The sequence below is a fragment of the Oncorhynchus nerka genome, linkage group LG28, assembly GCF_034236695.1.
Source record: "Oncorhynchus nerka isolate Pitt River linkage group LG28, Oner_Uvic_2.0, whole genome shotgun sequence".
Classification (NCBI taxonomy): domain Eukaryota; kingdom Metazoa; phylum Chordata; class Actinopteri; order Salmoniformes; family Salmonidae; genus Oncorhynchus; species Oncorhynchus nerka.
Window position 1 is genome coordinate 64436715 of NC_088423.1, and position 15591 is coordinate 64452305.

The window sequence follows — 15591 nt, forward strand, 5'->3', positions numbered from 1 at the left end:
GTGCACAGCATACATCTTGCGCTCAAAAGATTTAGTTCTACAACTATTCATCTGAGTTCAATGATTCCCAGTGGTTTTGCGCTGTACAATTGGGCTAAGCCTACGAGGATAGGTTTAATCCAAGTATGAGTCTATTGTCCTTCAGTACCAATATCCCTTTATAAATGCTTCAATTTCCACTTCATTTTTGGGTACCATTTCCTTTCTGAGTGTCAGCTGTGTCGCCATGGTAACGTGTTGTAACGTGGTGATTTTCTGGCTGTAGATTTTCATTCGCTTCCTGGAATACCAGATGGAGCACTCCAACGAGTGCGACAAGAACTTTGTGGCCGTGTACGACGGCAGCAGTGCCATCGAAAACCTAAAGGCCAAGTTCTGCAGCACCGTGGCTAACGACGTCATGCTCACCAACGGGGTGGGAGTGGTGCGGATGTGGGCCGACGAGAAGAGCCGACTCAGCCGCTTCCAGATGCTCTTCACCTCATTTGTCGACCGTGAGTGTTCCCCTTCTTTCGCCCCCCCCCCAAAAATATGTTATTGTGGGCCGTCTAAACCAGGAGTTAATTTGGAGATAAATAATTGCAGATCAGTCTGAGGACTTTATCAATTGGCAGGTCCTCTTGTCTCCTTATTTTTTTTAATCCTCACAATTTAGTGGTCAGTATTTTGTCCAGACACACAGCAGATTTATGAAAGGTTGGAAGAGATAGATGGGGCCAACTGCCCATTATTCTCCTTGATTTATTGACGACATCCACATCCTCTGAATAGTAAATATCTGACTGACATTCAACTCTCATTTTAGAAAGGGAAAGTTCATTAAAGTGGCATGCTAAGCAGTGGTATCGCAAAGCCAGTTCTTTTCCCACCGTCTTTGCCGAGTACCTCAAAGAAAATGACAAGTTATTGAATATGCATATAACGGTGTAACGCATTGGCCATAATTATGTGTCATCATTCACAATGGACAAATGGGATGTATCTTCCCATTGAGGAATGGAAAAGCTGACTCATTTGTCATTATTAGTATGTCATTATGATCAGATGCTTTGCATAAAGCGCTGCCTTTTGCATGGCAGATGTGGTTTAAAGGTTGTATGTAAATTACAGAACATTTCCTTGGAGGAAACAGTTGAAGACTTCTATTCCAAAACACTATATCCATTTTCAGAAATGTTAGTAAATTTGCTTTTTACACTCTTGGCCTATATGGATAGGGCTATATTTAAATGTTTCTTAGGCTTTCACAAGGAAATTCAGAGAAAAAGATAGTAATTTTGGGTGCGTATAGAAAGGAGTCCTGAGTGCATTCAGGTGCATGTTCTGAGGCAAATGTCCTTCACAATAGACAAACATAGGCTCCTTCTGTTCAGTACGACCCAGAGTATGACGCCCTGTCATCTTGCAATTGGACATCAAACATAAAGATCCTGAATGTTGACACTGTATATGACATGAGTGTTATGACATGGAAATGTAAAGTGCACACATGGACTTGTTTTCCATGTTTGTATGACATCACAGCTGTATTTATTGTAATCCTCAACGTCTACTCTCTCAAAACGCATTGTCATCTTAAATTGATCGCATTTCCCTCACTCAGACAACAGAAATGTGCAAGAGTTGCCCAACTAGCGGGAAGGGTAGGGGGAAACGTCTTGTCGCGTGCAGTGCTCAAGTTCAGAATGGCTGTAAGTCAAAAACCCATACAGCGCTGTGAAGGGCAGCGCCTGACCTCTGAAGTTAAATATAGCATGTTACTGTACAGCCACTGCGTTTCAATTTAGGTGCTTATCAGTGTCCAAATCTGCCATTCTCAACCCGTAAACGGGTATGAGTGTAAAGGGCTACAGAACTTCTGAAATTAATTGGTGTGTAAAAATGATACATTTGTGACATCAATCTTTTCAAAAATGATATGTGTGTGTGTGTTGAAGTCGGAAGTTTACATACACTTAGGTTGGAGTCGTTAACTTGTTTTTCAACCATGACACAAGTAATTTTTCCAACAATTTTTTACAGACAGATTATTTCACTTATCACAATTCCAGTGGGTCAGAAGTTTACAAACACTAAGTTGACTGTGCCTTTAAACAGCTTGGAAAATTCCAGAGAATGATGTCATGGCTTTAGAAGCTTCTGATAGGCTAATTGACATCATTTGAGTCAATTGGAGGTGTGCCTGTGGATGTATTTCAAGGCCTATCTTCAAACTCAGTGCCTCTTTGCTTGACATCATGGGAAAATCAAAAGAAATCAGCCAAGACCTCATAAAAAAAATGGTAGACCTCCACAAGTCTGGTTCATCTTTGGGAGCAATTTCCAAATGCCTGAAGGTACCACGTTCGTCTGTACAAACAATAGTACGCAAGTATAAACACCATGGGACCACACAGCTGTCATACCGCTCAGGAAGGAGACGCATTCTGTCTCCTAGAGATTAACGTACTTTGGTGCGAAAAGTACAAATCAATCCCAGAACAACAGCAAAGGACCTTGTGAAGATGCTGGAGGAAACAGGTACAAACATATCTATATCCACAGTAAAACGAGTCCTTTATCGACATAACCTGAAAGGCAGCTCAGAACTGCTCCAAAACCGCCATAAAAAAGCCAGACTACGGTTTGCAACTGCACATGGGGACAAAGATTGTACTTTTTGGAGCAATGTCCTCTGGTCGGATGAAACAAAAATAGGACTGTTTGGCCATAATGTCCATCATTATCTTTGCAGGATAAAGGGGGAGCCTTGCAAGCCGAAGAACACCATCCCAACTGTGAAGCACGGGGGTGGCAGAATCATGGTGTGGGGGTGCTTTGATGCAGGAGGGATAGATGGCATCATGAGGAGGGCAAATTATGTGGATATATGGAAGCAACATCTCAAGACATCAGTCAGGAAGTTAAAGCTTGGTCGCAAATGGGTCTTCCAAATGGACAATGACCCCAAGCATACTTCCAAAGTTGTGGCAAAATGGCTTAAGGACAACAAAGTCAAGGTATTGGAGTGGCCATCACAAAGCCCTGACCTCAACCCGTTTGAGAATTGGTGGACAGAACTGAAACAGCATGTGTGAGCAAGGAGGCCTACAAACCTGACTCAGTTACACCAGCTCTGTCAGGAGGAATGGGCCCAAAATTCACCCAACTTATTGTGGGAAGCGTGTAGAAGGCTGAAAGAATGAAAGAAATAAAAGCTGAAATAAATCATTCTCTCTACTATTATTCTGACATTTCACATTCTTAAAATAAAGTGGTTATCCTAACTGACCTAAAACAGGGAATTGTACTAGGATTAAATGTCAGGAGTTGTGAAAAACTGAGTTTAAATGTATTTGGCTAAGGTATGTAAAATTCTGACTTTAACTGTATATAATATGCATACAGTACCAGTCAAAAGTCTGGACACACCTACTACTTTATTTTTACTATTTTCTACATTGTAGAATAATAGTGAAGACATCAAAATTATGAATTTAACACATATGAAATCATGTAGTAACCAAAAATGTTTTAAACAAATCAAAATATATTTTAGATTCTTCAAAGTAGCCACCCTTTGCCTTGATGACAGCTTTGCACACTCTTGGCATTCTCTCAACCAGCTTCACCTGGAATGCTTTTCCAACAGTCTTGAAGGAGTTCCCTCGTATGCTGAGCACTTGTTGGTTGCTTTTCCTTCACTCTGCAGTCCAACTCATCCCAAACCATTTCAATTTGGTTGAGGTCGGGGAATTGTGGAGGCCATGTCATCTGATGCAGCACTCCATCACACTCCTTCTTGGTAAAATAGCCCTTACATAGCCTGGAGGTGTGTTTTGGGTCATTGTCCTGTTGAAAAACAAATGATACTCTCACTAAGTGCAAACCAGATGGGATGGCGTATCACTGCAGAATGATGTGGTAGCCATGCTGGTTAAATGTGCCTTGAATTCAAAATAAATCACACAGTGTCACCAAAGAAGCACCGCCACACCATCACACTACCTCCATCTTGATTCATGTTGGGAACCACACATGCGGAGATCATCCATTCACCTACTCTGCGTCTCACAAAGACACGGCGGTAGGAACCAAAAATCTCACATTTTGACTCATCAGACCAAAGGACAGATTTCCACCGGTATAATGTCCATTGCTCGTGTTGTATTTCGGATCAATTTGATGTTATTTTAATGGACAAAAAACGTGCTTTTCTTTCAGAAACAAGGACATTTCTAAGTGGCCATAAACTTTTGAACGGTAGTGTATATCAATACAGTAATATGAGATTTGGGCTTTGGTCAAAAGTAGTGCACTATATAGGGACTTGGGTGCCCTGTGGAACAAGGCCTAACACTAACCAAACACTATAGCATTAGGTTAGATTTATGATGAGTTTAATTTAAATGTTAAATATACAGGATACAAACATTCCATTCCAGCTAAACAATGGATATATAGCGTTTTGCAACAAAAACCATTTTTCCTCCCCAGCTTCTCCTTTACCCAAATCCAGATAGCAGATGTTCTGAAAGAGCTGCAAAACCTGGACCCATACAAATCAGCTGGGCTTGACAATCTGGACCCTCTATTTCTGAAACTATCCGCCGCCATTGTCGCAACCCCTATTACCAGCCTGTTCAACCTCTCTTTCATATTTGTCTGAGATCCCCAAGGATTGGAAAGCTGCCGCGGTCATCCCCCTCTTCAAAGGGGGAGACACCCTGGACCCAAACTGTTACAGACCTATATCCATCCTGCCCTGCCTATCGAAGGTCTTCGAAAGCCAAGTTAACAAACGGATCACTGACCATCTCGAATCCCACCGTACCTTCTCCGCTGTGCAATCCGGCTCTGTCAATCACCATATTCTTATCGGCAGACTCAGTAGCCTCGGTTTTTCTAATGACTGCCTTGCCTGATTCACCAACTACTTTGCTGACAGAGTTCAGTGTGTCAAATCGGAGGGCATGTTGTCCGGTCCTCTGGCAGTCTCTGTGGGGGTACCACAGGGTTCAATTCTCGGGCCGACTCTTTTCTCTGTATATATCAATGATGTTGCTCTTGCTGTGGGCAATTCCCTGATCCATCTCTACGCAGACGACACCATTCTGTATACTTCTGTCCCTTCCTTGGACACTGTGCTATCTAACTTCCAAACGAGCTTCAATGCCATACAACACTCCTTCCGTGGCCTCCAACTGCTCTTAAATGCTAGTAAAACCAAATGCATGCTTTTCAACCGTTAAATTCAACAGAGATGTTTTTTTAAGAGCTCTTTAGCATTCTGATGCATATTAAAAAAGATCACATTTTTCATAGTGTTTGTCTTGCATTTCAAATTCATGTTGTCCCTACGTCACAGACCGGGGTTCAATTAAAGGACCAAACAGAGACATTCATCTGAGTAATCAGTCAAGGCACTTTCATCTGGACCATCACCTTGGATATTTTAGTACTTATCCATCTCAGAACACCATTGACACACAGAGAGAGTACTGTGCATCATCATTTTCATTACCTCTGTGGTTCTGGGCTCTCTCAAGGGGGAACTGTGAAGATGGGGAACACGAACCGGCGCTGACAACCAGAGAGAGAACAAGCTTTTTGAAGGCGAGAGATGTCTAATCAGTTTGGAAGTGAGCGCATAGTCAGGGGAATTCTACGCACTCAACGGGAGACGAAAGGCGTGTTATGACCCCTTCATCCCGCTGTCAGAACTGCTTAGCCTCGCGGCAGTGGAGGGGAATGGTTTGGTGTTAGGCCCTAAACAGCGTGTATGTGTCAGGGGTGCGGTGGGACCTGGTGGGGCTAGTGTCGTACTGCCTGATGGGGTTTGAGGTGTGTGTGTGTGTGGGGGTGGGGGGATTTGGGATGACAAGCTGCTCAGATCTCTGATGTAGAATGGTGGGAGAGGCGGGGGCAAGAGGAAGGGGATGTAAATGTGTGGCGGGGGGCATCCTGTTAGGACCCACAGAACCAGCCTCGCACATCCATCTCCTGGGCCCAGCAGCCACGTTCAATTTACCAGCCTTCCCAGCTGTCTCGTGACTAGCCTTGTAAGAGCTAGTTTAGTCAGGAGTCTCAGCGCGCCTGGCCATCTGTGCCTCGTGATGGCCGTCTAAATTGATTTACTGCACTCCATACTCTACGCTGTTTTTTTTTCACTCTGCATGTTTGCTAGGAGAAGCAGCCATTTCAATTGCCGATCATGTCATGCAAGCTGTAAATGATGACGTATGGTTTCAAGTGGCAGACATCTAGCATTTTATCGCAGTAGTTTTCATCTTTAATAACTTTACCTTGTCTCTTGTTTCAGCCCCGTGCAATAGCAACACGTTTTTTTGCCATAGCAACATGTGCATCAATAACTCCTTGGTGTGTAATGGGGTCCAGAACTGTGTCTACCCCTGGGATGAGAACCATTGTAAGGGTGAGTGAAAATTTAATTTCCTATTTTCTACTTTTAATCATTTAGTACTTTTATCATGTGGTAAATTGACTTGCGACAACCAAACCATTATAGTAGGCTTACTGTTTTTTCCGCTTCACAAACAGAGAAGAAATCCAATGGCCTGTTCCATCAGATTACTAATACCCACGGCACGGTGATCGGCGTGTCCTCAGGCGTGGTTCTCGTCCTACTTATCATCTCCATCCTGGTTCAGATGAAGCAGCCCAGGAAGAAGTTGGTAGCCCGCCGGCCAGTCTTCAACAAGGCTGGCTTCCAGGAGGTCTTTGACCCTCCCCACTACGAGCTCTTCTCCCTCCGTGACAAGGAGATCTCCTCTGACCTGGCTGACCTATCAGAGGAGCTGGAGAGCTACCACAAGCTGCGCCGCTCCTCCACCACGTCGCGCTGTGTCCACGAGCACCATTGTGGCTTGCAGGCCTCGGGAGGCAGCATGAAGCAGAGCCGCACCACCCTCAGCTCCATGGAGCTCTCCTACCACAACGACTTCTCCAAGCCCCCGCCCATGAAGACCTTTAACAGCACCTATAAGAAAAGCTGCTACGGCTACAAACAGACTCACGATTGCGCCGAGAATGTCATTGAAGACCGCGTCATGGAGGAGATCCCCTGTGAGATCTACGTCCGCGGCGGAGCGGCCGGGCCAAGTGCTGGGCCAGGAGGCTGTGGCACCCTCAGCTCCCGCAACGGGGGCCGCAATAACACCAGCATCGTCGACCCCCAGCAGCGTTCAATGTCCATGGACTTCTAGGTGAAGATGGGAGAGGGGGAAGAAAAGGAGGAGAGGAACCTTACTCAAGTTTATTTTCTGGTTTTCCTTCTTTTGATCAGTTTAATAGGGGGGACTCTCGCATGCAGATTCAGCCTTTCCCCTGTATGCTCAAAATAACGGGACACTGCCACACAGAGAAACAGTCAGATGAAAATTACTTGACTGTTTACTGTATTTACATTCATTCACATGTCAAGCACATATATATATTATCCTTCTATTTTCGTCTTTATTTTTGTCTATGTACTGTCTATTAAAACCAGAGTATCAAGCTTCATGTTGTTGCTTTTAACCTATTCATTTTATATTGTTTGATTTGATAAAAATGTGCATATATGATGACAATGATGTGATGCAGGTTATGATTACCACACACACATCTACACACATGTAGAGCCCCAATGAATATTCTATGTCTTGAGGGAACACACTAAATATACATTCAGATGTGGCAGATTTTCATGTAGGATATCTACAGGATATTTGCCAGCAGCATACCACCCTGCATACCACTGCTGGCTTGCTTCCGAAGCTAAGCAGGGTTGGTCCTGGTCAGTTCCTGGATTGGAGACCAGATGCTGCTGGAAGTGGTGTTGGAGGGCCAGTAGGAGGCACTCTTTCCTCTGGTCTAAAAAAATATCCCAATGCCTCAGGGCAGTGATTGGGGATTACTGTCCTGTGTAGGGTGCCGTCTTTCGGATGGGACGTTAAAAGGGTGTCCTGACTCTCTGAGGTCATTAAAGATCCCATGGCACTTATCGTAAGAGTAGGGGTGTTAACCCTGGTGTCCTGGCTAAATTCCCAATCTGGCCCTCAAACCATCACGGTCACCTAATAATCCCCAGTTTACAATTGGCTCATTCATCCCCCTCCTCTCCCCTGTAACTATTCCCCAGGTCGTTGCTGCAAATGAGAATGTGTTCTCAGTCAACTTACCTGGTAAAATAATGGATAAATAAAAATAAATAACATCTAGACAGAGGAATAGATGTGTTTTCTGTGTGCTTTTTAACATTTTGGTTCCATTTGGGGATTTTGAGTTCAGATGCGGACTATGGTGGTGAACCCAGAGAGTATAAAACGGGGAATCTATAAAGGGATTGGGATGCCCACACAATCACACCTGGTACAAGGTTGAATATCCATGAAGTTTTTAAATGATAAAAAAAAAAAGCTAAAAGGGTCATTCGGGAGCTGATGATAAATTCAGAGTGATGTGAGAAAGTAGCCTAAATAGGCTAGCAACTTTTAATTCAGAAATGTTGATATTACCTGAATGGTGGAATAAGGACTACACAGATGAGATTATTTTCTGATCTGACATTTAAAGCAAACAGACAGACAGACCGACATGGGCCACCATTTATTATTTCAATCACTGGTTGTAGGATTTCATTGTTTCATTAAAAGAGACCCTACTCACTTACCTGTGTCTGCCTTTCATTTGATAAGAAAACACTAACAGTTGCTCTGCAAAAAAAAAATTTCCAAAACCCCACAACTTAATGAATGAAACAGCATGGGAATTGAAACTACTGAAAATAGCCTGAAGATAAGTTTCTGTTTAGTTGATGTGTACAAATACATAGTATTCTTAGCCACTTTAGAAGAATTTAAAATTAGTCTTTAATTCATATTATGTATATTGTAATAATTACCATAATTGACTCTGCTCAGTCCTATAAAAATGTATTTATATGATTATATTATACATAGAACTGATGTAATAAAACATTTTTTTGACTGAGTTTTGTGCAACCGGGCCTTTTAAAATTCCTCTTTCAATCAAAATTCACTCTGTAGCATGCAGTGTATGTCCATTAGTGTCTGTAGCAATCAATGTCAATTACATTTTACTTCACTTAATTTACTGCAACACCATTGTTAGATGAGACACACAAAACACGGAGACAGACATCAGTCATAGAAGCCGAATCTCTCTCTCCACCACCCAACATCCCAACCTCTCTCTCTCTCTGCTGTCATGTTGCATTAGACAATAGGATATGCGCTCATGGCTTCATCTGTCTTAAAAAGGCAGAGGACAGACACAGAGTGCCACAAGTAACAATGGGGTCTGAAGCTACAACGAAGCCCTCAGAAACCCACAAAAAATAATCTATGAAAATAGTCACAGAGGTCAACAGAGGGTGTTGTGGTGCTTGTAATTCTCAATCTGCCTAAATTGAAATAGACCCATAGTAATCTAATACTCAAATGATCAGTCACAAAGTTATGTGAACTCAAGTGTCCTTTTGTTCCAGGTTCCAGTCATTACAACACCTCATGGATACGATACACAGTTCATATTCCTACCAACATAGACCCAATGATATGATTCTGTAGGCCTTGATGTAAAGATATGGTGGACGGTGTCAACCAAGAGCGGACAAATGACTCCTAAAGCACATACAGAAATATACAGACTGAGCAAATACTGTGTGTCTATAAGTGCATGTGCGAGCTTGTATGTGTGTGGTTGTGATTTTGTCAAAGTTTCATCTTAGAGACATGCCACAAGAGGTCTCTTCACAGTCCCCAAATCCAGAAGGCGCACAGTACTAAATAGAGCCATGACTACATGGAATTCTATTCAACATCAAGTAACTCATGCAAACAGTAAAATTTGATTTAAAAAACAGATAAATGCATGCATATATACACACACACATGGATTTTGTACTGTATCTATGTGGTTGTGGTGGAGTAGGGGCCTGAGGGCACACAGTCTGTGAATGTATTGTAATGTTTTTAAAATGGTATAAACTGCCTTAATGTTTCTGGATCCCAGGAAGAGTAGCTGCTGCCTTGTAAAATACCTGAATCAATTTCTCATGTATAATAGAGAGGAGAAAATATATGAGGTGAAAAAAAGGAAGTCACCCCTATTATTGAGATACACCTCTTTTTTTCTAACGCCAGGAGAAAGGTTAAAGTTGACGCAACGTGTGACGTTTTCGACCGGCTCTTCTTCTTTCTCTTCTCCCTTCCCGTGCAGAAGGTCCGATCTCCAGCTTCATCATGGCGAACGTTGTCGATACTAAATTATATGACATACTAGGGGTGTCCCCCACTGCCACTGAAAATGAGTTGAAAAAGGTAACGTTGACTGTAGCTCCCGATTCATCGAATTAAATTTAATCTAGGTGCTGTGGAGTTTGAATTGTTCGTAGAAACAGGAAATGGGTTATTCTGGCTAAAAGCTAGTCTGGCCTAGAAACGGTAACGTTAGCTAGTTTGACTAGCTCTGTTTCTTGCTAACAAACGTTAGCGTCGATCAGCAAATACTTGTTAACTGTGTGTCATGTACTACAATTTATCTGCCTTAATGTTTTAGCAAACTACTTCTGTCTTTGGCGCAAAGTCTTTTAGATGTTTGTACTTTGCGCTTACGTTAGCTTTCAGTTTCAACAATGATGGCATCTCGTAAAACGAACGCCGGCTTCGAGTATATCTTTTTTGTAAAAGTTAGCATGCGGTTGGTAGCTCTATCGCCTGTCTTTTAGTTTAGAGTCGACATAATACGCACTGTATTGTTAAATATTAAACATTTCACTGTATCAACTCGTTTGATAGCACTGGATTAGCAGTTTTGTTTACGTTTTTCCAGACTGGTGGTTGCTAACTAAGACAATGACTAGCTAGTAGCAAGCTAACTCTCGTGCGTCTGTCTGCTTATAACAGATAAAAGACGCAACCGAGTCGCCTCATACCAGGTTGCTATAGATAAGTTACTATATCAAGGTTTGATCTTTTAACGTTTAACTAACTCTTCGCTAACGTAGTGTGTGCCACCAAACGAGTTAGCTGGCTAGTTGCGTTATTTATCCGGCTAACCTACGACGTTAACTCACGTGTTTACAGATTCATTCACAGTAATGGCATTTTGGGGCCAAATCTCCAAGGTCGGACATTTTGGGTTGATTTTGTTGGGGGAAAATTTGATTCATAGCTGGTTAATAGTTGTGAAAAACATTTTAACTGTTTAGCCAGTAGTTTACTTTAGTCATTGTGAGAAGGTGGCTAGCTAGCCCGTCAACGTGCATATAGTAGTTAGCTATCTTCCGCAGTTATTTTAAGTTCAATTTACTAGCTAGCTAATTTAGGCCAGCTAACTAACCTTCCCGTAAAAAGCAACGTCAGATTCCTGTCAATATTTAATTGATGACCACTACGGGGATTACGTAAAAAGTGGAAATGGTTATACAACTCATTGACTAACGTTAGCCAGCATAAATAATCGAAACCAGTGCCTTGTTGTATTCATGTGCTTGCCTTTTCTTTCAGTCATACCGGAAGCTAGCAAAGGAATATCACCCCGATAAAAACCCAAATGCTGGCGACAAGGTATTGAAATGGCTTGAAGTACATTTTTTGGGGGGAAGGGATACGATGTGGTCTAATGTGAGGAAGGGTTCAATCGTTCCTTAAACTAATGAGTAGATGCAAAACGAATGTTAACAAATATCTGTAAATGTCATAACACTTACTGTACACCGGTCTCCTTCAAAAACAGTTCAAGGAGATCAGCTTTGCATATGAAGTGTTGACTAATCCAGAGAAGAAGGAGCTTTATGATCGCTATGGGGAGCAGGGACTGCGAGAAGGAGGTGGTGGTGGTGGGGGAATGGATGACATATTTTCACACATCTTCGGCGGTGGACTCTTTGGCTTCATGGGCGGACAGGGGCGCAGCCGAAATGGTGGTAGACGAAGAGGAGAGGACATGGTTCACCCACTCAAGTAAGCTTAGTCTATTTATTGGTGGTGTCACAGATCTCTTGAGTGATAATTAAATATTTTTTATATTATGATTAATTGTCTGACTGTTTAAGTGACCTGTGGTTTCTATGACCTTGCTACGCTCTCCAATTATGCGCATTGTTTTTTTAGAGTTTCACTGGAAGACCTGTACAATGGAAAAACAACTAAACTGCAGCTGAGCAAGAATGTTCTTTGTGGCACTTGTAATGGGTAAGTGTTTCCACTTTCATCCTTTTGTATCTGGAACAATTTTCCCTCAATTACTTCTCTAGCCCACATGAAGCAGTGTTGAGATCTTGCTGTTTTTGCTTGTCAATTATTGCATCATACGTGTTGATCATGTAGGTTTGTTGGTGTGTTAGACTAAAAGTTAACTTCTCAACAGCCAGGGTGGAAAGACTGGCGCAGTTCAGAAGTGTGTGGCCTGCAGGGGGCGTGGTATGCGCATCATGATCAGACAGTTGGCTCCTGGGATGGTCCAACAGATGCAGTCTGTTTGTACTGATTGTAATGGGGAAGGTAAGTAACAGTACAGTTTAGAAACCCTATACTTGTAGTACCCAGATACGCATGATTTTAATTATATATATATATATATATATATATATATATATTAATTTTTAAAAACTTTCAACTGGGCAATTCGGTTAAGGACAAAGTCTTATTTACAATGACTGCTTACTGGGGAACAGTGGGTTAACTGCCTTGTTCAGGGGCAGAATGACAGATATTTTTCCCCTCTTGTCAGCTCGGGAATTTGATCCAGCAACCTGCCGCCCAAGGTAGCCTAGTGGTTAGTAAAAAGGCTTTGACTCCTAAACTTCTATTGTTATACCCACAGGTGAGGTCATCAATGAGAAAGACCGCTGTAAAAAGTGCGAGGGCAAGAAGGTTAGCAAGGAGGTAAAAATCCTGGAGGTCCATGTCGACAAAGGCATGAAGCATGGGCAGAAGATCACCTTCGGAGGGGAAGCTGACCAGGCGCCTGGGGTTGAGCCAGGAGACATTGTCCTCGTCCTGCAAGAGAAGGAGCACGAGGTAGAGATTAACTGCTGTGCTCTGGACACCATGGTCCCCACACCTTAAGACTGGCTCTTGTTAACTAAGGGCAATATTACAATGTGAAACATATTAGTGAAGCTGCAACATTGATGTGTAAACTTGTTATTACTCAGCTATTATGTCTCGCATGTCTATGAGGAGTATAGTATAGGTGGCGAATGTTGAATAGTAGCTGGTTGAACAAAAGCGGCCAGCTGGCTGAGTTGGGTCCTCCAGCACTCTTGACTGGGATCCTTTGGGAGCAGATTGTAGTGACAGCACGATGCTGCTAGGCCAATGAGAACACATTGTAATCCAGTTTCCAGTACTGTCCCCCCACCCTCTGAGCCCCCTGCATGTCTGGCATAACTTGGTATTAATTATAGTCATGAGTGGCACGTAGTTCCTAATCTTGTAGTCCTAGCATTTCCACTCCATTGTCACCTCCAGACTCACTCCTCTGAAGATGGGAGAACAGACACATGTTAATGGCACCAGCCTCTCATGTGGAAAACAGACCAGTACAGTACCCTGACAGGATGTATATGCACCGCTTCCTGGGGGGAGGGGGGGGGGCTGCTGCTGCTGCTATCTTATGTTCATTATTTATGTGCCAGCAGTATCGGTTTAGTTGCATTTCTATCAAGTGTTATTTTAAATTGGCCTATAACCATGTCTCTTACTATATTGACACTGCCTGTTTTCTCATGCCAACAGACATACAAAAGAGCGGCCCATGACCTGCACATGACCCATAAGATTGGCCTTGTCGAAGCACTTTGTGGATTCCAGTTTACGTTGAAACACTTAGACGGCAGACAGATTGTAGTCAAGTATGCTGCTGGCAAAGTCATTGAGCCAGGTAAGAATTTGATATTTTTACTAGTTTTACATGTGGAAGATGATACAACAGCATGTGAATATTAATCCGTGCAGTATGTGAAAGCAATGTTTCTTTTAATACAATGTTTATTTTACAGGCTCTGTCAGAGTTGTTCGAGGGGAAGGGATGCCACAGTACCGTAATCCATTTGAAAAAGGGGACCTATATATTAAATTTGATGTGCAGTTCCCAGAAAACAACTGGATCAGCCCCGATAAACTCAATGTAAGTCATGGACTATGAAAAGACGTGTCCATTTCTGTCACAAGCTTGAATATTATGGTACTGTTTGTTCTATTATGGGATTGAATGACACAATTTGATCATTCCTAACAGATTAGGATTTTGACCCAGACCATACTAGTTATGTTTAGCGGCACTTTGTTATATATCGTTTAAAAAAACAGCCCTTGTTATGTGAATCTGCTACTTCAGCTTTTAAACACCATTACTAATGATATTGGTATTTAAGAGCTACGGTACTTATTTAAGGGTTTTGTAACGAGAACTGCATGCTGAATAGGGGGCTTTGCTAACTAGACATAGTTTTTCTAATTTTCTGTGACCCTCTGTCAACCCCTAGGAGCTGGAGGACTTGCTGCCAACACGTGCCGAGGCTCCCATCGTGTCTGGGGACGCGGAGGAGGTGGACCTGCAGGACTACGACGTCAGCCAGGGCTCGTCTGGAGGACGACGTGAGGCCTACAACGACAGCTCAGATGACGAGGGAGGCCACCACGGCCCTGGAGTGCAGTGTGCCCACCAGTAGCATCTGGCGCAGGGGAGAATGTATGTGTTGCACCCGCCCAATCTTCCATCCCGATCACGCATCCCTCACTCTCCTTGTGGCAACACCAGATAAGATGGGAAAAGGTCATTTCTCCTTTGATTGGTGTGTAACTTTCATTTTTTCATAGTATTTACAATTTAATTTAAACTAACCATAAAATGCCATTTTGGCCTCAGCCTCTGGACTGTGAGGTGTGAGTTAGGGGAGGAAGATCCTGAAAGGACACAGGACACAAACATCGCATTTTTAGGTTTGTATGTATCTGTGCTTGATTTTTACCACTTGATTTCTTTTTGTAGGTTTTTACTTTTGTTTTCCTTTCTATATATTAAATTCAAACAAGACAACATTATGTATAATATGAAAGTGATTGTCGGTGAGCTTTATATCAGCTGCGCTTATACAGTGGTGATACAAATGGAAATCACCTATCTGTCCTCAACCCTGGTGCATGTTAAGACCGCATTGGTTCCTGCACTGATTAAACATCCAACCTATTGAGCGACGCTGGGAAAAAAATACTATTTAAAAGCAGCATAACTTCTGTGAAACAAGGTTTATTAAGTTGTTAAATAAACGTTCTTCAAATCTCAAACAGCAATACTGGATGTCTGATTCTGTCTTGTCCTTGTCTGGGAAATTATGTCATCGGTCAGGAAAATTATATTTTAGTTACCACCTCAGTCCTTTGTCATTAATGTTGATGGGTATCATAGAGGCCTCTAGTGGCCAAAATGATGTTTTAGCATGGGCAGCACCATTGAGGGTTTCCACCATGCTTCCTGAGTTGTACCCTCAATAGCATTGGCATTGCTGTCAGACGAGTAATCTATGGTAGGTATGTTCAAGCCCCCACACACACACAGCTGCCACTGTTAGCGTTGCTT

The 15591-nt window shown here is 42.6% G+C and overlaps 2 protein-coding genes across 2 annotated transcripts in view; both read left to right on the forward strand.

Annotated features, from left to right (window-relative positions):
• The window catches only part of LOC115113528 (neuropilin and tolloid-like protein 2), a 26570-nt gene extending 17918 nt beyond the window's left edge, over positions 1 to 8652 (forward strand). The window contains exons 8-9 of the mRNA XM_029641299.2: positions 6302 to 6415; positions 6541 to 8652. Coding sequence (XP_029497159.1) covers positions 6302 to 6415; positions 6541 to 7205 — 779 coding nt within the window. The 3' untranslated portion in view covers positions 7206 to 8652. The remainder of the gene's footprint in view (positions 1 to 6301; positions 6416 to 6540) is intronic.
• Positions 8653 to 10190: 1538 nt separating this feature from the next.
• On the forward strand, positions 10191 to 15299 carry LOC115113529 (dnaJ homolog subfamily A member 2). Its single transcript, XM_029641301.2, has 9 exons — positions 10191 to 10325; positions 11514 to 11573; positions 11743 to 11969; positions 12120 to 12200; positions 12376 to 12509; positions 12832 to 13028; positions 13749 to 13893; positions 14012 to 14139; positions 14498 to 15299. The coding sequence occupies exons 1-9, from the start codon at positions 10248 to 10250 to the stop codon at positions 14681 to 14683; spliced, it is 1236 nt and encodes a 411-aa protein (XP_029497161.1). The 5' UTR covers positions 10191 to 10247; the 3' UTR covers positions 14684 to 15299.
• The last annotated feature ends 292 nt before the right edge of the window (positions 15300 to 15591 follow it).